Source organism: Corvus moneduloides, chromosome 1 (assembly GCF_009650955.1).
Source record: "Corvus moneduloides isolate bCorMon1 chromosome 1, bCorMon1.pri, whole genome shotgun sequence".
Lineage (NCBI taxonomy): Eukaryota > Metazoa > Chordata > Aves > Passeriformes > Corvidae > Corvus > Corvus moneduloides.
In genome coordinates this window covers 77,801,191-77,825,285 of record NC_045476.1, presented here as the reverse complement: position 1 = coordinate 77,825,285, position 24,095 = coordinate 77,801,191, and the positions used below count along the sequence as shown (strand labels likewise).

The 24,095-nt window shown below is 40.5% G+C and overlaps 1 protein-coding gene across 1 annotated transcript in view; it reads left to right on the top strand.

Annotated features, from left to right (window-relative positions):
• Positions 1–24,095, top strand: part of PHLPP1 (PH domain and leucine rich repeat protein phosphatase 1) — a 141,554-nt gene that overhangs the window by 61,667 nt on the left and 55,792 nt on the right. Inside the window, exons 2-3 of the mRNA XM_032117033.1 lie at positions 15,559–15,755; positions 17,793–17,918. Coding sequence (XP_031972924.1) covers positions 15,559–15,755; positions 17,793–17,918 — 323 coding nt within the window. The remainder of the gene's footprint in view (positions 1–15,558; positions 15,756–17,792; positions 17,919–24,095) is intronic.

Genomic DNA, 24,095 nt, shown 5'->3' with positions numbered 1-24,095 from the left:
ACTCTATGATTCTGTGATTTGATTATTTTTCATTAAAAATGTTACACTGAATAATTTTATAGTGTTTCAGTTTGTCTCATTGTCCTTCTGTAGCCAAATGTGATCTGTTTAGCTATCTAGAAATCATCTACTAGCTAAAATGCCTAGAAATTAGAGTATGTCATTGAATCTGTTAATGTAGCAATACTGTATATGAAACTTCCATTTAAAAAAAAAATCAAAACATATGAGTTCTACTGATCTGTAGTATAATAGAATGATGTTCTTTCAGAGGTTGGCAATGTTTGGCATTTTGTACCCAACATGCTTCCCATTTGCAAAGTAAATAGTTTGTAATTAAAATTGTTTTGCTCCTAATAATAAATTTCACCAAACAAATTTTTGTTCCTGTGATATTATAAAGTGCTGCAAATTTAATATATCCTTGACCTCTTCCTTTCTTGCTGAGATGGAGATGAAGATATTTGGAACATAGATAGAAAGTGTCAAAACCAAAAAAAACCCCAAAAAAACCCCCAAACACCCCCCCCCCCCCCAAAAAAAAAAAAAAAGAAGAATTCTTCAGGAGCCTTCAGTTCTCTTCAGTTCTCCCTCAAAGGAGAGTGAGTGGGCAGAGGAATCAAAGTGATAGTATTTTGGGAAGGATTATTTTCAAAATCTGTCCAAATGCTTTTAAAACTTAATCCTGCGAATGTTTGTGAATGAGAGACCATCACAGACTTTTCCTGTGGTTTTTCTGACAGCAAAGCTTCATGTGTGTTTTAGAGAGAAGAGCTTTAATGCTGATCCTTGTTGTGGATGTATGGCTGTGTCCACTCACACACTGGTCTCTGGAAAGGGGAGGCATATGAGGGGATTTTGATCCACCATCTTCTGTTCCTCCTCTCTATTCAGGTGAGATAGCACAGGAGAGGATTTCGGTCGTTAGGGTAGATGATCATAAAGTCCTGGCCATTTGCATTCCTCTGCATGGAGGTGACCTGTGATATGACTTTCAGAAAGACAAATGTAATGTGATCCCTCTGTAAGCACCCAGGCTCTTAAGACAATTGGTCAGTGAGAGTGGGTAGATCAAAATGGAGAGCCTGCTTAAATGAGATCTTGCATATTTTAGGTTTTTCCCCTGATTACAGGGTGGAGGGTTCAATACAGTTTTAGTAAGATTAAGATGTGCTGAACTTTTAAAGGATGTGCTTTGGAGGGGAATGGTTTTGGTTTCATTGGGGGCTTTTTGTTTGTTTTTAGATGCTAGCATTGGAGAAGGATGGAGGGTAAAACTGTTTCAGTTGCTCCGCTTTTTTCAAAATAAACAGTTTAGCTACTGTGTCTCTATATAGCCGCAATATTTTTTCCAATGGTAGAGAAAGCATTCATTTCTAGGGCAGAAAAATGAAATACTATTATGGTCTGACCACAGTCAATATACTTACATGGATTTGTGCTGCATATTACACTGAACACTCCAGCTGGATTGCTCTTGTGGTATTGAGAGGTCTTGGATTCAAATGCCAGTAGAGACGATACTCGACTTTCAGGATGGGGTCCTCTTGTATGTAGGTGGGCTTTTCAGACTCTTCTGGGTATTTCCACTGAGAGGAGAAAACTTTGACAAGTAGCCCCAGCTTCAGGTTGATCCTCCTAGTGTTGTACAAAATACTCATGGTGGGTATTTATGGATCCCTTTCTAAAATTATCATGAACCAGAGTTAAAGTGGTGCTCTCATGAATTTAAGTTCCTGATGTTGTTTTTAGCACACTCACTTTCCTGTCAAAGCTGAAATTTTTGAACTTGTTTTGATTTCTCCTAGATAACTTCCTGAGGCTTCAGGAGCTCTAAATCAGTCTGTGTACTTGTAAAACTGGACCTTTGTACAGACTTTTTCCTCCTCTTGCTATGGGTGTGGAAATTTTCAACATTTTTCTTATAGGGATGTATAGCATCAAAGAAGAAACTTTTGAGTGTAGTCAGGCTTATGAGCTAGCACTTGTGATTGTCCTTTCACAGACCCATGGAGTGCTTTGGACAGAAAACTGATGGGTTTGGAGATGACTCAGATGTGTGATAGCTGATTTAATTTAAAAAGGGAATGGAAAAAGCCAATCTCTTCTGGTTTTTTTCCTCTCCTTTGTAATAAAACCACATGATGTGCACTCCTAGACAATTCCCATATGCTATCCAGTTACTTCTAGTCTCTGAGGTAGGAAAGAGAAGAAACTGTGTCAAACCTGATATCTGTGGGCATGTGATAAATCTTCTCTGCCTGTTTCCAAGGGTAGAAAAGCATTGGGAAAATGTTCCCTTTCATGTTTCTTCATGATGCATATCTCTCCCCGCTGTTTCCTTCTTCTCACTTTATAAAATCAGCTTTCCTTCTCCTGTCTTGTTTTTTTTTTTTTCCTCTGGAATGCGGTCTGAAGAACAGTTTTACTGCTGACACACGTTTAATGTATGTCAGCATAATCCAACCTTTGTCATGTAAATTCAAAAAAAGAAAACACTTGATTGAAGTTGAGTTAGAGTGAATCAAAGGGTCTGTGTTCTTTAGGAAGGAAACAAGGTGGATGGCTATAAGCAGGCAGAAATCCAGGTAGTGAAGCTTTCCAAGGCAACCTGCAAATCCTTTCTCTCCTTTTTCATCATCCAAGCTTCTGTTCGATTCTTTGAAGCTGCTGTTGCTGATAAGAGAGAAGTGAAAAAGAAGGGCTATTAAGGGTGGTGTTAGGAACAGTCTCTACAGTGTTGTAGGAGAGGGAAACAGGGACAACTGAGAGAGTCCTTGTGGCTTGTTGCAGCTCTCACTTTCAGCTGAGTATGTACTCTGTGCTTACTTATTTAAGTCAGGACCAAAAAAGTTACTGCTCTGACTAGCTTCTTAAAAAAAAGTTTGTATGACCATACTACATAAAATCACATGCATGTACAAACATTGATGTCTAGTACATGGGAAAAGCAGCCAAGGTGTAGACATGAAGCATATGAACTAAGCTTACCTTGCAAGTTGTGAACACATTGGCTGATCTGATGGAGTAAGATTGGATTATAAGGTCAGCCAGAATTCCTTCTAGCAGTAGCTTGGAAATTTCATGTTAATGAAGCTGAGTTTTAAATGGCAGATCATTCTCTGACTAATTGCTTGTGCTGTTCCTTCCGGCTTTTGTATTTTTCTGTCTCTGTGCAGTTTAAAGCAGTCACTCAATCTTTACGTACTTGTTCCTCTCTTTTTATTTATTAGGTATTGTGGCTTTTGATTGTAGATGTTGAGAGTTGCAAATCCAGCATTCTGGCCTTCTCTTTGCAGGGCTGAACTGCGGAGGGACTTGACTGGAGAAGTTATACATTTTTCAGTGTTGTTTCATATCACAGTTATTTGTGATTTTTTAAAACTAGATGTAGTTGAGATGTGCTAGTAATAGCCTTGCAATACAGTACAGAATTGTTTTGACATAAGCTGCTTATCAGCTGGGTCCTATGATAAATCTTTGGTTTAGATTTTGATCTATGCAACAATGCTGTACAGTGATCTGTTGTAGGAAGTGTCATACTTAAAATGTCTTACCTTAACAAGGACTTTTAGATACATGCATTTAGATATGTAGGATACCTGGCTTGTTTCTTCTGATGAAAGAGCAAGGAGAAAATCACTGTACTTGGAACTTTAACACACAAAGTAGCTTAATCATCTTGCAGTTGATGGAATTTTATTCTAGAATACATTGAAAGATGACATTTGTGTTGTGTATGACATTCATACAAAACAGTCCTTGACCCAGCATGCATGTGCTCCTCTGTAGCTTTTTAAAAATGTTTGACTACCCACATCTTCTATCCTTGGGGCAAGGCAGGTATGTGCAAGGGCATGTGGGGATTTGCTCAACTTTTGCTGGTAAGGAGCATGGATTTCTATCTTTCTGTTGTAGTACTAAGACATACAGATGAACCTCTGCCAGGGGCTGTCACTCTTCCTTCTCAGAGGAGTGTGCATTCAAGTAGTTATTTTGAGCTTACATTGCTGTGCCTCATGTTGAACATCTAACACAGATAAAACCTGAAAGCTGCTGTTAACTTCAGTGTCATTTTGCTCTTCAAGTCCATCAAGATTCAAGCTTTGCCTAAAAGAGTTGGTTAGCTCAGAGCTTTTGCCAATACAGCAATTGCTTTAGACAGGATAAGTATCCTTTGGGATGCCAGGGATTTTACTGTGCTTGTGGCTTTATTGTGCATTGGGAGTATAACAAGTAGAATTCAGTTTTTGACTTCACCAAAAAAAAAGTGCATTTCCAGGATTTTGTTCAGCTGTGCTCTAAGATGCTGAATGGGGAAGAAAGGGGAAAGATCAGTTGAGCATTCATTAGATCTCATCCTATTGAAGCTGTACCTGCTGTCATAAAGTCATGGCAAGTACTGGCAGGTTTGTAAGTCTTATTTTTTTGGCCCCTTCTATTACATTTTCACCGCTTTAATATCAGTGCATAAAACTGTAAATCTGTTGAGAAAGTGGAGTTTTTTGAGGCAATTTTAATAAGGGATAACTTGAAATGTATTGCTGAAGTATTCTTTTAAAGAAATACATGTAAGGAATTTGACCAGATTTTAGCACAAGTCTTCCCAATGTAAGACTAATTCTGTTTTAAATTTACTTTGAGAAAAAATACTTGATAGATGATGTCACCGAGGAACTTAGTCAGTAGCTTCCTTAAATGAATCCTAAGTTCAAGATGGGAAGGTTGTTACAGATAATACTTCCTAGAAGCCTCTAGACCAATATTGCAGCTTTTTGCAACTTTGTTAAAGCACAGGAGGAAGATGACATTTTTTTCTTGATGGTACATTTTTGGGATATTTCAGTTATTTCTCCTTGGAGAGGTGACATATGGTTCTTTCCCAAAGGAGTTGATATTGAATTTTGCTACTGGAAACCAGGTGACTCTCTCCCTTTTATGAGCTTTCTTGAAAATGAGTTATTTGAACAAAACAACTGAGTTCAGCCCACACCCCACTGTATTTTTAGTGCTAGCAGAAGCTCGGACATCAAGTGTGCCTGTATTTTGCTAATAGAAACAAACCTGACTGACTGCATGTAACTTGCTTGGATTTCCTGCAGACAAGTGAAATGAATGGGAATGCATAGGTCTGAGAGTTTGAATGTGAAGGACCTGTGTTTCAGCTGCAGGAGCAGTCTGTAGGGATAGATGGGGTGAAGAGTTTAAGAACAAGTGGGTTTTCAGTTTGTTGGGGGTGTGTCTGTGTTTAAGGGCCTTTGCTTGCACAAATCGAACTTTAAAATCTGTCAAAATACATTGGAGCAGCTAGATTTGGAGTTCACTTGTTGCAATCAGAACAATTGCATTCTAAGGCTTTGGTTTTGCTGTCTCTACATAGTAATCCGGATGAATTTCCACTGTGCTTGCTTGCTTTTAAATGCAAGTAGCGTCCTGTCCACTGCTACATACCCTGCTTTAGCCTGTTGCCTTTATTAGGTCATCCTAGTGAAGGAGTTGTGCTGGTTAACAACAACTCTTCAATGAATTCTCCTGAATCACTGATAGGTTTTTCTTCAGAAGCTTTTTCTTATATATGCTTATATACTTTGATACTTAGTTTTTGACATTAGAGGTATTACAGCCGTGATATACATGGCACGTGATAGAAAAGCTTTTCAGAGAAGTAATTTTTGTTGCATTTTGCCTTTGATATCCATTCAAGTCTTGATACCATGGTTTTAGGGCTCCTGTGTCAAGATGGTGAGTCTTGTCAAGAACAAGATAAAGGGAATGATCAGGTGAACAAAGACTGAACTCTGTCTCAGTGGGGAAATGTTACAGCGGGGATACTGCAACACGTGTATCAATCTTGCTAGATGTTTCAGAGATGTTTATTTCTCCAGCCACATGGCCGGGATCTGCCCAGGAACTGAGGCAATCACGGGACCCGAGGGTCCTTGCCCGCGCAGGGGAACACAAAACAGCCAGTGGGGAATGAGGCTGACCAGGGGCAGGAAAACCCCGTGTGTCCCCCCGGGGCCCCTCTCCCAGGGCTACATGGCAGGGGGGAGGGACCCCGACATTTCACCCGTTTATTTTTAATAAAAAGAGATTTAAAACTTAACGTTGAAAACAACTGGATAAACATGAGATAATAAGGACAATTTCAAAACAAGCCACCCTCCTGAGTCTTTAAATGTCCAAACAGATTCTCTGGAACATCTTAAGGCTGACAGAAGGGAGACAGGACTCTCTGGGCATGCTTTGTGGGGAAACTGATGCAGGAGAGGGTTTCTTCCATTTGTACCTGTTGGAACTCTAAACAACAATAGTTAATTTCTTCCCTCCCCCTCTTCATCCCCCACTCGTCATTGGAAAGGGATTTTTGGGGAAACAATTGGCAAAGGCATGGTTTTGTGAGGGAAACCATGGGTGGAAAAATGGATTGGGAATACAGTGGGGGTAATAGGACATAGAGTAAAAGGGAAAGGTGGGATTAGGAAAGGGAGACTGTAGGGGGGGGGGCTTATAATGGAGATATTGTCTAACATGACTACGATTTTTAGCATATATACTGCCTTTCACAGAAACACCATCAGGCCCGGTGACCTCCGCTGCTTGTAACCCTCTTCTACCTTGCACAATTTTGAACTCTACTACTTCTCCATCTCCTAAACTTGGGATGTATTTTTCAGGGTTACTCTTTTTAATAGCAGTTCTGTGAAGGAATATGTCTTTTTGGTTGTCACATCTCGTTATAAAACCGTAATTTTGTCTAACATTTTACCATTTTGCTATTCCTAAAACCTTAGCTACGGTGATTTTTTCCTTTTTCTTAGTGGCTGCTGTTTTCTGTCTCGCTGTGTTGTTGCTTTCTCTTTCGCTCGCTCTCGTGTTGGAACTGCCAGGGTTGTCAGTGCTGCCGGGGCTGCTCGTGCCTGTGTGCTCTTCCCAGGGTCGCATTCAGGGCCGCATGGGCCAGGCCGGGCCGCGCTGCTCAGCTCCCCACGTGCCGCCCCCTCTGCTCTCAGCTGCGCTGCCGCTGCCTGGGGCTGCGCCCACGTCTCGGCTGGGCCCCCAAGCGATGACCCCCTGTGCCCTGCTCCAGCGCGCGTTTCGGCTGGGCGCGGCTCTGCTCCACCGCCACCGCCGCCCGCGCGCCGCTCCTCTCACGGGGCTCGCTCCACCACGCGCTGCACGGGGCCGGGTGGGCACCGCTGGGTCGCGATGCTCCCGCGCGCCTCGCTCCACTGCTGACACTGCGGCTCGCGTGGCTCCGCCCGCGCGCGGGAACTGCCTCGCTGCTGCTTGCAGAGCACTCGATCCACATGACCTGGGTCACACGGTCCCTGAGCAGGCTTCCCTTTGCCAGGACACAGCTGACATTGCTCAACAGTCTCGGTAATTAAATAATATTCATGAAAATATTCTTCCATCGGCATATATTTTGACTCCAGTATTAACTGTGTCCAAACGGTCTTCCAAAAGTCTTTGGTAAGAATTAAATCCCAAGAAACAGAAAAAGTTCTTAGACAACCATGAAAGGAAATGTTTCAGTTCCTTTTGAGCTTGAATTAAGCTAAAATTTACAAATTGTTGTTCAAGAATCTTTTCAAGTTTAAGATAAATGTCCATATGCGGCTCGGAGAGCCAAGAGTCCTTCCATGGTTCCTCCATGGTTTAGAGATGGAACAGAAAAACAAGAAGAGAAATCCAGAGTTTACTCACAAATCAGTCGCTGTCCATGGGGATCGGGGACCGTTCTGCTTGTGTTATCCACCATTTGTTACAGTGCAGGTACTGCAACACGTGTATCAATCAACGAGGCCCGTGGAAAAGAAATATGTATGGACCGATTCTTGGTAGATGTTTCAGAGATGTTTATTTCTCCAGCCGCATGGCTGGGATCTGCCGAGGAACTGCTCAATCCCGGGACCCGAGGGTCCTTGCCCGCGCAGGGGAACACAAAACAACCAGTGGGGAACGAGGCTGACCAGGGGCAGGGAAACCCCGTGTCTCCTGCCCAGGGCCCCTCTCCCAGGACCACATGGCGGGGGGGGAGACCCCAACAGGGAAAGGGATATTTTCTGAACTATGAAACACATACAAACCTCTCCTCTAGTGAGGATTTACTTTGAAGTGGAAGGCAGGATTATGGCTATAAAACTATTAACTATGCTTTATTGTATCGTATCACGTACTGGTAATGCTTGCTTTTAAGGGTGATCTTCCTGTAAAGTAGGAGGAGCATGTTTCACAAAGACTAAAGGCTTGTCTGTGTTCTACTCTGCCAGTTTTGTCTCATAGTGAATGTTTCTTTAAAGAAAAAAGTGAGTTTAACACAGTTCAGTAAAATCCATCATTTGGGGTCTGCTTTTCTTTTTCAGGTGAAAAGGTAACAGCCTTCAAGTAGTAGTACTTGAACTGCTAATTCCTAAAGGAAACATAACTACTTCAGAGCTTCCCCAGCACCGTATAATACAGAGTGCAGCAAAATGAGAAGTATCTTGAGTAAACTATGTAACTATGCTGATAGTTACGTGCCCTTAAGAACAGCATAATGGTGACCAAGTCCCTCTTTGACTGAGCAGTACAGAATCAGTCTTCAGCCTTGTGTTAAATCTTGCAGGACTCTTCAAGAGTCTAAGTAGATTTGAATGCAAGAATTCAATTGCTGATTTTGGAATAATTTGCCAGGTGAAATTTTGATATATATTCTTGGTCTGTTACCTCTGCAAAAGCAGCCTGCTGGTAGAGACTGTGAGGTGAATCCTTGGTCTTAGTTAAATATAAAACCTCCTAATTCTGTGCCTTTTTTCCTAAATTATGACAGTGTGGACAAGAAAAAATACTTCTAATAAGCATGTATCTGTATGTAGGTTTTCTCTGTAAGTTTCAAATAAAAAGAGCAGTACAATAGTTTGAGGTTTCATTCGTATTATTTGTGCTTCCTTTGCCACCCTCTTTTTAAATTTTTTTTTAAATCTAACTTGCTGGTTTATTTTTATACATCTCATTGCACTGGGGCTTGCCTGAAGTTATCACTGCTGTCCTTAGTTTGACAAGAATGAAAGGGGAAGCAGCCTTACATGACTGAGAAGCTTCAAAAACATTGCAGGCAGTAGCTTCATCTGTATTTAATGAAAGGTCTTGAGCAAAAGCAGGAATCTGCAGAATGATCTGGCAGTAAGGTTTCAGCAACAGTAATTGTGGCATAGTTTCCCAAAAGGTGGGCAAAGACACTCCAGGGCTTTCAGTGTTTTGAGCTAATTGAGGCCTCTTTGCACTTATATTTAGGCAGGACCAGTGCTGAGCTTTGATTTGCAGGTTTGCTGGCAAGGTGGGATGAGGCATTGCTGATTTTGGTTCAGTGATGTGGTGGGGGATGGTGCTCCAGGTACTCCTGCTGGCTCCCCCTGACCAGCTAGATAGTAGCCCAGCTTTCCCAAGTGGATTCAGACCAAAATGTTCAAAACTGAATGGTGGTTTTTGGGTGTTCTTTTTCTCCAATTGATGCCATGAAGATTTTTGCCTTTTCTTTTATACCCCTGTTATACCTTTTACAACTTCTGTATTCCTAGTGCTTTTTGCCTACATTCTTGGACTTGTTTGTCAAGCTAAGAGACTAAACATTTTAGAAGCTTTGTAGCTAGGGATCAGTGTGCCCCAGACCCCAAGGTCCTCTCCAGAACACATTCTGTAAACCAAGATAGAACCATCCAGGGGAAGGTTCCTTGGGGAGGGGGGCTCACTTGAGCCTCTCATTGGGGAATCTTTGATAGATATGCTAATTAGTAAAACCTATAATGTTATACCCAATGTTGGGGGGGAGAGACACTTGGCGGGGTGCATCTCAATGCGTTTGACCTGGACGTGTACACCTAAGGATCCTTAAAAAAAAATACCAAGGTGAAATCCCTTTTCCCCTTCTAACCGTCTATGACTCTTGATTTTAAGACCAGGAAAAGGCATCACAATGAGTACAAGAATTCATATTCACAGCATATTAGCGTGTGAAATACCTTGTTTCTGAAATGACTTGCTGAAAGCTGTGGGTGGGTTTCTCCAGCAGCAGCCACTGTGTCACAGCTCTGGCCCCTATCTGCCATTCCTCTGCTCTCCGTGCAGAGCTACTCACCATGAGCTGTCCCTAAGGCCTCTCAGTCAAAAAGAGAAGCAAGAAATTAAAGCAGCCTGTTTTGTCTGAAAGGGCTCGGGGACAGCTTGCGAGGAACAGCTGATGTGGTAGGGCTGATGCAATGCTGGCCTTGGGCCAGGGGCCCAACAATGTGCAGATGAGGATGATGACCTCTGTAGCTGCCCAGCTGTAGCAGGAAAAGTACATCCTTAAATTAGGCACCCGGAGTTAATGCAGTCTCTTCTGAAAAGTCTCAAACTTCAACACTATTCCTATTGAATAATAACTTAAGCCTCTCTTACCACTGGTAAATACCTGAGACGGCTCAGGGTGGGCAGTCTCTCCAGCTGGCCGGGCTGCCTGCACCATGCAGGTCATGAGGAATTTTTATTTTGCATTCCATCAAACCAATATTAGTAATAAAAATAAGACCTGCTGCACAGAAGTGAACGTGTTTCTTATGTCAACACATTTCCCTGCTCTTATTTTCGTAATGTCTTAAGTCGCTCTTCAGAGGCAGAGTTTATTGGCTGTACTTTTCAAACAGGGGAGAATACTAAGTGCTTGCAACTTAATCAGCTGTATAGCTGAAGAGAGGGTTTTTTTCTTCCCCAAGTACTTCTATGTCCCATAATGAGCTGGTATTTTATAACTTCTGATGGTAATGTATTCCATATGCCTTCCATCGCTGGGATAAAAAGCTTTACTCCAGAATCCAAAGCAAGTGGCTGTGGGTATTTATTTAATGAGGTTTGAAGTCTCTGCACCAGGCAGGATGTCAGTATGTTGTGTACCTGGAGCTTCCTCAGGTTGCCCGTGGTGAGATCTTAGTTCTTTAACATCATGGAAAGATCACTCCTGTCCCATCCTGCTTCCTATGAAGCAGGGTAGGTTCTGTGGTTCCAATGACAGTCCTGCTGTTTCAATCAAATTCCTTGCTTTTCTTCGTCCCTGTTGTGAATACCACTAGTTTCCCTCCAGGACTTGGGACAAGTTAAAACTGAGAGGAATTCAGCCATGAATATCAAGATAACCAAATGAGTGGTCTGCTCATAATTCCTTGAGGCATCTATTCTAATGCCTTGCACAGAACAAAAGTCCTGTTGTGGGGGTGCTTAGGAGTTGCTGTAGTCTTGGAGACCCGACAGGAATGAAAAATAATCTTTTTATGGTTCCTTGCTAAAATACTCGAACTGCTTTGGTTGGGCTTAGCGTTTGAAAAACATTTTCTGGTATGTGACTCTTCTGGATGTTCTGGCATATTTGCCTTCACTCTGATCAGTGCAACAATAATTATATTTAAAGTTTTTGGCAGGATTCACATTTGTATTTCAAGCCACAAAGGATCATCATTACCATTTTATCTGCACGACTGTTGGCTTTGGTATATTATCACAGGCCCCTGTGAAAACTCATTTGCTCCCTTCAGGGTTAGTTAAAACTGAAGAAAAATCTGTATGTGAATCTCATGCAGCCTTCTAAATCTTGAATGGGAGCTCTGTGAGGCAGATTGAGGAACATAATTTCAGAACTGCTGATGCTTTTACTGGAAACAGTGCTTCCACTAGCACTGGCACAGTACCTCAAAACCAATGGATTTTTGGTGGTGATGCTGTAGTTATGCCATAATTTGTGGTGTTTGATTCGTAGCCTAAAGGCATTCTGGTGTAGTCCAGATTTCTCCCCATCTTTCTGTACACTTGGAAGAAAAAAGGTCATTTACCTTAGGAGTTGATTATTTTCCAGGTCGTAGAAAAGGCACATGCAGTTCTGAGCCTTTCCTTCGTCCTCCACTCCCCAGCCTGTCAGGGATGAGCCCTCTTGCAGGAGACTGCCACCTGCTGCTTTCCTCCCTGAAGTGAGGAACAGCCTTAGATCGCTTCACATTCTTTCCAAACCCCATCCCACTTCTGCTGTGGCAGAGCTCACTGTCATTTGAACTTTTCCTGCTTTTATGCTCTCTTGGCAGCTAATACCTGAGCTCTTTAAAGCTGCAGTCTGTCCAAGCTTATTTTTCAGTAGGCAAGGCTGCTACTTTTCAAACAGCTTTTGCTCACAGTTACCTGCAAAAAATACTTGGGCAGATTTAGGAATTTAGTTCCACAACTAGTTGGTATGTCCTTGATTAACCTCCACTTAAAATCAAAATAAGCCAGTGGCTTTTGACTCATTTCCACCCCCCCCCCCCCCCCCCCCACTTGCATGATAATAGTATCACAGTGTTATTCTATCAAATATCAATGATTACAATCCTTAACCAGGAAGAAAACTGAATATGTGAGCAGATTGCATCTCAGGCAACAACATGTGATCCAATATTAAACATGAGCTTTTCAAGTTACAGAATCATGGAAGAGGCCAGGTTGGAAGGAACCTTGAAAGATCATCTGGTCCAACCAGATGGTTGGTTATGTAGTGAAGTAGGCAAGAATAGGAAGAGAGAAACCGTTTGCTTTAATGAAATAGGTCCAGTGTTTATTTCTGTATGTTCTCACCAAGAACCTTCTGGCTTTGGCTTAGCAAAGGATAGTGCTTGCTGGGAAAAAGCACCTTAAATCCTTTGAAGGGTTCCTTTGAGTTTAAAGGGGTTATTTAATTTTTTTTTTTTTTTTGTATTTGTAGGAGTAACTGAAGGTTCTTATTTCAGTAATTTTCCATTCAAATACGAAATTTGAGAGAAAATATAGTTCACATCTAGCAGGAATACTTCTAGTGATAGCTCTCTTCTGGCTTTTCTAGTAAACCTTTACTGATTATAGTAATTGTTACCGTATCTTGTGACTTACAAACTCTGTGAATTTACATGAAATTTTAAGAGCTATGTTTTAGAGACTTCTGAGTAGTTTTACAGGTCCAGCTGTGCCTAAAATCATGTATCTAGTCCAAGAGAGTCTGGTCCTAGAAAGCAGATTTCTCAGGCATCTGAATTTATTTTCCTCTGTTGTTTTTCCAAGACTAACTTTTCAGTACCCTTTGTGAAGTGTGAGTACCTAGTGTGGTAGTCTTTTAATCACTGGACTAGGCAGGATAATGCTACTACTTGATTGTTTCAGAATGCTGTTGTGTTTCCTACCAAGCCTCTTGGCTGCAGTACTATAGCCAGAGCTCATACTCTTTGCTATCCACCATGTTACTGAAAAACTTCTGAGGTTTGGTGTTTTCCAGGACACAGGTCTGCCCATATTAAGTGCAAATTACAGCCTTTGTTCCTGAATGTTCCTGAAAGTTGCATTTGATTATGTTGAAATGCTAAATGAGCTTGTCTTCCCAAGAGATTGAGGTTATGCCTTGCAGTCTCGGAGGGTTTCTACCAGCAGTGGGTTCTGCTTTCCTGTGAAATTACAGAGCACACAGTCAGAAAAAAGACCTGGGAAGATGATCATAAAACATAATTTTTGAGGTGAAACTGCACATGTCCCTGACGGCTATTCCTTATGCAACTGTGCTATTAGTATTTACCAGGCATTTTTACTCCATTACAGAGATTTGGTTGTTTGTGTGTGTGGTTAATTCTTTAATCAGTGCTCTGTGGCATGAAGGCCATGATTCTGCACAAGCTAGGTAAATTCTCAGTTTCTTTAAGAACCAGATGTTTCATATTACAAATGTAATGTTTGATTCAGCTTTTCTGTTTAAGGCTGAGCTGCTCTGATTTACTCGCTTGTATTCTGTATCAGTTGTCTTGTGTCTTTGCATGGAATGGGTGTCCCATTTCCCGCCATTCTGTTGGGCAAAGAGTTAATCCACAGCTTCTTTGGTTGGATATGAATTTGCTTGGCAGTGTAACTATTGCTTTCTTGGAGCACCTATTTTTGAATTTGATGCTGATACCTTGTGGACATTAAAGTTTCAGTGTTTCAGCTTCAAGCAGTAGTGATGTTCCTGCAGATCCAAACTGGCAGATATTGGTAGCCTACATGCTAGTGTTTATTAGAGCAGAGCAACTCTTGAGGGAACTCTGCCAAGTGTTGGCTCATTAAACTGGCAGTAAGATTCAAAAAGGTAGCTTTCAAAGATAAGGACAAGAACTGTTGCAGGCTAGGCGAGGGTGAGAGAATGGCAGTGGGTAGGGCATGTTGTAGGTGTCTTCTGTCATTCCATAGATAATTTGAAGGCAAGAGGAGCCTCATTGAGACAAATGAGCTGTCATGCAAGCAGGAATAATAGCAAGTTGAAGTAACAGTGTGCAGCACTTGTCACCGCTGGAGTTCTGTGGGCATGGCTCTGAAATATTGGTGTTAGACAACAGAATCAACTCTCTGCTTTTCTGGAGTCCTAAATAGTTATTAATTCCTTGTATTTAAGGATTTTGGTAAACGCTAGCGCAGGAAAATTAGTGATTTATCTTTTATCATGATGGGAAAGCTACTTGGAATTAACATACCCTTTGGTTTGTTTATCCAGGGGAGCTCTCTCCCAAAGTTCACCAACACTGGTGTTCTTACACAAATTTGAACTGGTTTAACCTGAACATGATTAGCTCTTGTCTCTGTTTGCAAAAGACTTAGATATATTCAGATGACTCAGATCTGGGCTGGACTGTTTAGAGTTTGATAGGGTAACTTGGTGTAGATAAATCAGATTAGAATGAGTAAATTGTGCCTCCTGTTTATATCCTGAAAGAGCAGAGATGAGAGATGCTTGTCTTTGTGTTGCCATTGCTCATGATGTTTTCTGTAGAGTAGAATTTTTATTAATAAGATTAGATTAGTAGAATCTGAGATGTTTAAAGTAACTTAACAGATTCGGTCTAATTGGTAGTTGTGCTAATAATCTGAATTACTACAAATAGTGAATTCATTATAATACAGACAAAAGAACTTTACTCTTCCTAAATCTCTACTCAGAGTAAAGCAGGGTCTTTGAGGGGTTTCATCTAGGTTGCACCTGCTAACATAAAGGCCGAGTGTGCTACCTCTGCTATGGGGTTTGGACTGAGCAGTGCGGGCTGCGGAAGGTAGGAAGTGTATTCTTTGGGAAGCTTTTGAAGCTATTCAAACCGTGACCTGAAGGATAAGCCAGAAGAGACATGGAAATGCAAAGATACGGGTCAGAATGCAGTACATCCCCCCTTCTGCAGTTACCACACAGGCCGTGTGAACTCAACAATAACCAATTACTTATTGTTGTGGATAAACATTTGATTTCCAAGTTCCATACAGAAGGCTGATACCATTAATTGGTGCTTCTGTGATTACTGCAAATTATTTAATGTGACCTGCTCCTCATGATACCAACCTGTCGTATCCCTCTACCTATGGAAGAAGACTGTACTGAAACTAATATTAAATTACCTGCTTGCATGGTTTTGAAGCTGCATTTCATTTGTCATGCTGCAGTTTGTAGCTTTAAAATTTGCTGATCAAGTCTCAGGATGACTTGAGTGAAAGAGGCAAAGATTTTCTGTGATTAAGTGGATGCTTTTGTTTCTATTTCAGGAAAGCCCCACAGCACTGGCAGCTCTGAACGGATTCAGCTCTCAGGAATGTACAATGTTCGAAAAGGGAAAATACATTTGCCAGTCAACAGATGGACAAGACGCCAAGCTATCCTTTGTGGAACATGCCTAATTGTCTCATCAGTAAAAGAAAGCCAGACTGGAAAGATGCATGTCCTCCCTTTAATTGGTGGAAAAGTAAGATATTTTGTTTTATTTGTTTGCTTGGTTAACCCCCTGTCTCTTTATGAAGAGATGATTGCATTCAATTAGGATGGTTCTGACTCCCCAAAAGCTTGTTTCTATAAATGGAATTTTCAAAGTATATAAATGACTTTTGATTATGGTTAGTCATATTTAACAATTTAGAATGTTTGAATTAACACTACAAAGAAAAGCAATGGATGCACAATGTTTTTTCTTGTGTGCAGTGTTTAGTGGTTTATATATGCAATAGTATACAGCCAAAGGATATATGCACAGGTCTGTTGTGTATGATCTGTGCCGTGCCTCTTCATCCAGGTTTTATCCATGCTGGGTTACTCTTAAGTTTTGAAAAATTAACAAATAAGGGCATGGGCTTATTTTGAACATTGTGGGAGTTTTGAGTGTTCAGCACTGTATGAGTAGTTGTCTGTTGTAAGCTAACAGCAACAAACATTTTTCAATGTGAAAAGCTGAAACGGAACTATTTCCTGATAGATTACATCTGAAACCCAGGAGTTCCAGACTTCACATGAGGAAATTTGTTTTTTCCCACTGTGCTGGTGACTGAGCACTGGCATAGGTTACCCAGATGGGTGATGGCATATCCATCAACCCTGGAGATACTTAAGAACCATCTGGACATGGTTCTGGGCAACTGGCTTTAGGTGGACCTGCTTGAGCAGGGGATTGAACCAGATGACCTCTAGAGGTTCCTTCCCACTTGAGCCCTTCTGTGAAACTGTAGTGAAGGCAGTAAGATTACAACTTTACTATTTCAACCTAAATAGTGTTTCAAAACACTATTATTGGCTTGTTTGGCTGAGGTAATGGGAAGAGAATCATCAGCTTGAGGATGAATTTACACCTTAAATAATCCTCCTTTACCTTACATACTGGTAAGTTGAATTCTAAAGAATTGTTTGGAGAGAAACAAGCTTCACAATATTATATATGCAGACTAGAGCTGATTCATTAATATTCTATAACTAGCAGTGTGAAAAGTAGTGCTGCCTTCTATGAGCTGTTTCTCCTGCCTCTTTTTTGATTCTTCGCATGGTTCTCCAACTCTTCCCGGGAAATACTGAAGTAGAGACATTGTCCTCTTTTGGCAACAGGGTGTGAACTCTTGACAGTGAACTGTATTCCTGGCTGTAGGTTGCTATAAAGGACAGGATTAAGGTTCCCATCAGCCGTCTCTTTGAGATGACTATTCTTTTCATCTCAATATATTTCTTTTAATTTAAAATGGGAAATCATTATGTATCTTTTTTAATTGCTTAACATGGAATTTCGAAGTAGCTTTTGCATAGAAACACCTTATGTGATGTAAAACATGCAGACTGTGTTAAGCAGAAAGTTGACAACAAATTTTAAAAGAAAAGGATAACTAAGCTCAGAAAAATGTACTGAGGGCTTCTGCTGACAAAGCTTGGGAGGAGGGTGCTTGGCACAGAACTAAGTGTTTTTTAAATTATTGCTCAAAAGATATTCTTCCTCAACCCCATAAATACTCTGCACTTCCTGGTTTGCAAAGGCTTTCCAGAATGCTGTACTGAGACATTGAGACCATAAGTTGTGTGGGACTTCTCGTGTATGGTAGCAGAATGATGTATTCTGGGTGTTTTTTAGCAAGTTGAGAAATGCCAAAGAATTTAATTGGGCTGTAAGAGAAGCATTTTGTTAAGCCTGTTTTTAATAACTAAGGAGTATAAATTGTATTTTTTTTAGGTAGCATAAGAACAGCCTTTAATGCGTTTCACTGGCACACCTTTTATGGTGTTCACTTTCTATTAAAATGTTGATGTTCTTGGTGGTTTTCTCTGTTAGTTCTGTCCTCCTTCTGTTCTCATTCCTGCTTGTGTAGATTTCATGAATATTTGACAGCCAAGATCCAGCTTGGGTGTTTGAGATGGTTAGTCCAGCTCTACTTGATGATCTCCTCTTGGACGTACTTTCACTTTGCCTTGGGGAGTTCTGCAAAGAGGGTTTTGATTCTTGTTGACTCACAGTTTTGTGTCTCTGCTGTAGGTGGAAGAAGTGAAAAAGCACCAGCACTGTTTAGCATTTAGCTCCTCTGGACCTCAAAGCCAGACCTACTACATTTGTTTCGATAACTTCACTGAATATCTGCGTTGGCTGCGACAAGCATCAAAGGTGAGAATGGTGCTAATTCTGGTGTGAATGGGATCTTTGGACAGTTTCTCCCAGTTCAGTCTTCTCCATGCATTGATAATGTCCCTCTTCTGGGTTGTTTGCCAAGAACTGCTGTTGCTGCTGTTAGTGTTGTGTGGAAGTACTCAGTTTGCGAGCTCTTGGTAACAGGCAATAGGGAGGTGAATTTTTCTGCATTTACACCAGGACTTCTTTCTACCAAGGTTGTGTAAGCAAAGTTCTGTGCTGAGCTTTCTCCATTTTCTTATCTTATCAGCTGGATGGATCTAGTGAGATCATTACAACAACAAGGATGACAAATATATCTGTCAACATTTCAGTTTAAAAAGCTTTATTCCAGTGTTTTTAAAACATAAAATAATATCAGGGATTTTTTTGGTTCATTCCTTACACAGAACCTAAATATTAAATTGCTAGAGTAAAGGATTTTTTTTCCTGCTTTGAAATGTTGCTGAATCTCTCTTTAGTTTTATAACTATTTGATTTTTGGGTTTTTTGTAGTAAGCAAATAATTTTCTGTTAGTGAAAAATGGTTACTAACTAAAACCTTTGTAAAGCAAATTTTATATTGGGCTTAGAATACAATTAATTATAGGAATTTAGGGCCTGCATTATTTCGTTTGACTCTTCAGTTCCACTTTGTGTTGTTGAAAGGTGTTTTTGCAGTTGTCTGTTCTATCTCTCAATCCCTGCCACTTTTTTGCTAAAAACTTATATATCTTGAACCATTATATTTTTCATACTTTTTTACCATGCATGTTCTTTTGCTATGCTGTCAGCATGGTCTACTGGGTTTTGTAGTTGTGCCTAAACTTTTCATTAGTTTTGTAGCTGATAGGACTGTCCATGCTCTTTACTATGTTACTAGTTGGAGACACTCAGGTAGCACTTGTTCTGTTTTGGCTTTAGATTGCAATAATGTATTACCCAGCCAATTGCCAATGATACAGCCTAGGTTGTGGGCTTTTTTTAAGAGGTTTGATTTTCTGTCAAACTTTCTTCAAACAGTAACTAAGGCACCTTCTAGCACATGCATCATTTAAAATGTCATCTAAGGTTTTTTTTTCTAGTAAGTTTTAAAACTCTTTTTTTAAAGAAGCTGTTCTGGCATATCTGCTTAGGTCTGTTAAGCCTCAAGGTAGAAGTCCCCAAGGCATATTTTATGAGATGGTGAGGCACGGTCTGTCAGGTTTTTGAATTCTTGCTGCTTTGGGGTTGTCTCTAGGACAGTAGTGTCCTTTCATCTCCACAGGGTTTGACATCAGATAAATGAAAGGCAAATCTAATGAGTGAGGAAAACAGTGGAAAACAATGAACTTCAGAGCTAGAGATAAATGGCCAGAAAGCCCCTCTGAATTACTGGCAGCATAAGCTTGTTCTGTGCCATGCTGTGCTTCTCTCTTTCTGGTTCACCCAAATGACTAACAGCATCGGGATGATAGCCAGCATGAGAACATATCCCCATGCACTCACGATAACCTCCCATTTTTATGTAAGTGTAGAAAGAAAATACATAGTTTCAAGTGTCTTTTCAGACTGTCAGAAGTGAAGAGACTCTCTTTGCTATTCTTTTAGTTGGTAAAACATGCTTCGAGGAAAAATGAGGCATTTTCCCTAATTCCCAGCCCCCAAACCTGAAACATGGCATTCTGCATTCATGGATTCTCAAACAGTACTTTGCCACTTCAGGTTGTTTTTTTGATGTTTGGGGTTCCTGTCCTTAGACTGAAAAACAGCGACAGGCATGATTGTATGCAAGGCAGTCGTGTGGGAGGTGCTGCACAGAAACACTGTTTCTGAAGAACAGAAACAGGGAAACTAGTAATGCTGCAAAAGTAACTCAAATTTCCTCCAGCTGATGCTGTTTGTGTCAAAGTGCTTAATTGTAAGGTGCAACACACCTGATTTACATGTGTAAAGACAAGAGAAAAGTTGAATCTTCAGCTCTGTAGTTCAGGCAAACTAACATTCTTATGCCGAGAAAAAAACCCAACATTTATATGAGATGTTCTGCCTCAGGTGTTTGGAAACTACTCAAGTTCAAAGCTGCTGAAATACTCCTGCTCACCAAGAAAATACTGTGTAAAGCACTATATTTCTAAAAACAAGCTAATTTAGGAAGGGAGATATGATGGCCCTGAAACTTAGCTTCTAGTTGCTTGCAATGGGCTAGGTCACATGGTGCTTACAGATTCTTTCCTAATACTGGTAATGTATACAGTACTTGCACTTTTGTGAGTTGTTATGAATAATATCTAAGACTGTGTTTTAAATATAGATGTTTAATGGCATTTGTTTTGAAAATGACATTTGTGTTAATTTATATTCAATGGTAGTTCTTCGGCAGTCCTTTATGCTCCTGATGTGTGCTGCTGAAAACTGAGGCTTCTGATTCTTATTTAGTGTAGTGAAAGCTTTAATTATAAATTTTAATGCAGAAGCAAATCCGTGGTAAAATATTTCGTTAAAATTGCCCAATTCGTTTTTAACTATGAAAAAAATTTTCACGTCTGTCTTCCGAATACTTCAAAAGAGCTAGAAGATGATGTTGTCTTAACTTTTAAATAACAAGCTCAGTCTTGAAAGGAGACTTGCAAAGAACGCTTGCTCTGCACACTTTCTCCCCACAGAATATTGGCAATGTTGACTTTTTAGTGGTGTTTCAGAATGAGACAAATCCTAATGCATCACTCCTGCAATAAATATGTGTATGCTAGAAAAGATTTGAATTCATGTTTGTGGAAACTTGGGTTTAATTTAATTAAAAATAAGCATTGCTCCTGTATAATCAGATTCATTCTAACAGTGGAATCTATCATAGCCAAGACAGCTCTTGTGCTCTGCCTCAGTAAATTTTTGGAAGGTGAAGAGGTGTTAGGATTGATTTTCCTATACGTATGTGTCCTGAGGTGAACAGAACTCCTGTTTTCAGGACAGACTGGAGTTACTGCACAAATACTGACCTAAATATCGAACTTGGTGACATACTTATTCCAAATAGGTCACTTTTAGATATGCTGATTTAGCCTCAAACAGAATATTTTTAAAAGCTGGAGATGTCTTGTTCGTTAATATTGATAGTTCTATACCACAGTGCATTTCTTTCCTTTTTCTTTCCAAAAATTGGAGGCCTAATTAAGGAATCTTAAAAGGTAAACAACAGCAACAGATTTGGTCCTTTGTGATCTAATGTATTCGTTCTCTTGCCAAATGTTGAAAAATAAGCTTATGCAACTGGGAGGGGGAGCAGAGGGGAAAGAGAGCAACATCTTCACAGCTTTAAAGCGTTTTGTCTGCATAAAGTTGTCATGATGGTTCTGGAACTGGCACAATTACTTGCATGGCAAATCTGCCACCATTTGCTATTTGAATATCAAATGCAGAAGGATGGGGCAAAGAACGTGTATTTTAACAGAGTGAGGAGGATGTGATGAGGGCGTTCCTCATTTACCACTTCCAAAACCTAAAAAGCTACATGCTTAATGTAGAAGAGAGAGAGATGTCATGCGTAAGGTGTTATGGAGTGGTGGAACTTGCTGTTGTGAGGCTTTTATCTGGGATGTGGCCTGCTGTTTGGTGCTTCTAACAGCTAAACCTAACCATTTTTCACTATGTGAGATTTCTGTTGTGAGCATTGCCTGTGACACAGCTCACAACATGGATGGTTTGGCTGGAGTATAACAGGATTAGCAGTCTTCTGTGTTCCGAGGCATGCAGTTAAAATGGGATGTCAGTGTCTGCCTCAGAAATTCAGTATTGCAGAGCTTATGCCAGGATGCATTACAGAATTTTATCTTCTTGGAGATAGTGTGCCCCACTGGGCATGCTGGGATGGGTTATCTGACCCCACAGAACTTCTCCCCTCTAAGCTGCAGGAGAGCAGGAAGTGTGTCAACAGCTTCATGTGACAATTATTTCCTGCTTTAGTGTTCGGTTCAGTGGGGCAGGTAGAGGAAGAGAGGTAATGAGAGACAAGGGCTGTAAATAGTGCATGTCTGTGTAGGTAGGGAGAGATGTACAGGCACACAGCCTTGTGTGTCTGCACACCATCGTCCACAGTTGGACAGCTGTGGCTGGGAATAAGTTGTTGTGGGGGGCTTGGGTGCCTACACACAAAAGAGCCTTGCTGTTGAAAATAAAAGGAATGTCCAAAAATAGGATTTAAAACCTATGAAATTTAAGAGTTTTCTCTTGTGTGCTTTTGTATTTTCCTTTCCCTGTTTCAGTCACCTTTGTGTTAAAGTCTGTAGTAGAAGTGTGTGGTATTCCAAACAACCATAGCCTGCTGTGAAAAAGGAGAGATTAAATTATGATGTCAGTGTACATTATGTTTAAAACATGGTAAAAATAGCAAGAATAGAAAATTCAACTGAGAAGGCCGTGCTGCCATATTGGCCTTACTCCTTTCATGTCAGTGCGGAATGCTCTCTTCATACATTTATTTGCACTGTGAAACGAGCAGAAAATAAGAACAGATTAGAATTTAGCTTATACTATACAAGTAAGTAATGCAGAAGCCTCTACTGCTGTAGTCTCCATATTTCCTCAACCTCTGTAGAGATCTACCCGAAGCAGCAAACAAAAACCCAAAGTACTGTTTTTGCTTCTTTTCCTCTAAAATTATCTAGTTCTGACCATCTGCCTCAGTCTTCTAATTATTTTTTCGGTACAAGTTTGACGATTGTGTACAGAGACTTTTGTAAAAGGGGGGTATGAGCCCTGTAGACAGGACAGAGCTGACCTATAACTCTAGTCATATGATTTTTATTTCTGATGAGAAAAGGTTTGAGTTCTGACCGCATACTTGATGCTACAGACCATGTTTATATGTATAAGTTCTACAGAATTTAAAAATTCATTCCTAACCTTGACTGCAGTTCTGCAAATGTATTTCCAAAGTAGGAGACCAAGATGATTAGCTTTTGGATGTGTTTTACAGGAACTGTGCTGAGGAAATGCAGTGAGCAACAATTGAGCTTTACTGCTAAAGATATGCCTGCTTTTCAGCTGTGCTTCATCCACCGATAGGGAAAGATCATCAGCTGTGGGACTGCTTTTTCCTTCAGCACATAAGATTCTGCTCATTAATTAAAGGGATGGGTAATAAGGCATATCCACTTGTGTATGTAGCTTCATCTTTATTTCAGATACTGTTAGATGTTAATGTTTGGCTTTTTCATGTCAGCCATGGTCAACCAGGAAAAGTTGTGTGAGAAACTTTCACACCAGCTGCATTGTGGAACGCAGGCTTTGCAGAGCTTTTTAATACAAAACACAGCCTCTCGTCTGTAAAGGCTTGAAGCCACTAATCTCATGGTTAAGTTAGCCCTACATTGTATTTGCCTTGGCTTGCCCTCTAGGTGATTGACCTATTTTGTATGTATTTCTGGATACTGTAATGAGCTGTCTTCAAAGAGTTCATCATTGCAGTGATTTTTATTACCAAGCTTCCGTTGTTTCTGGAGGCATTAGGGACAGGCTTTTCTAATGCTTACTGGTCAAAACAGGCTTAGAATACCTTTTTGCAGGTATATATTTTGCAGCATCAATAGTGAGTGTAGGGAAAAATCATATGCAAATATAACGTAGTTTGTTTTAAGTTGTTTGGGATGTTACTTGTTACAGTTCTGCCAGTTCATACTTTTATCTCAATGGATGCACTGTCTCCTCTCCAAGTGTCTGTTTAGCCCCCTAAGCAATGGGTAGCCTTCCTCTGGAGGAATATTGTGGAGAACTTAACTGAATTTCTAGATTAGTGTTTTTGCTTTTACCTCTGGCTGTTGGTTATCACCTGTGGTCATTCTACAGGGAATGACTGGGTGCAACAAACAGACTATTTGTGTTGCAGTTAGGAATTTCTGATATTTCCTTTTAGCTTTATAGTCTTAGTCCATGTGTTTGAATGTGCCATTGTGATTCTGGGCTACCTGTTTTTGTGTGTGTTGGGGACAGGTTGGAGGTCAGGAATGTGCTGGTCACTGAGAAGGTGACCATGAAGTAGTTGGTTTGTTTCTTATGCCAGTTGTGCTTGGAGGCTGGAAAATGAGTCCTTATCCTAATACGACCTAAAAATGAGTTTAGTGTACTGCCAACATCAGTGGCCATCTTTTGACAATAGCCTTTAACCAAAGTTTGTTTTCTTTGGGCATAACTATTTGG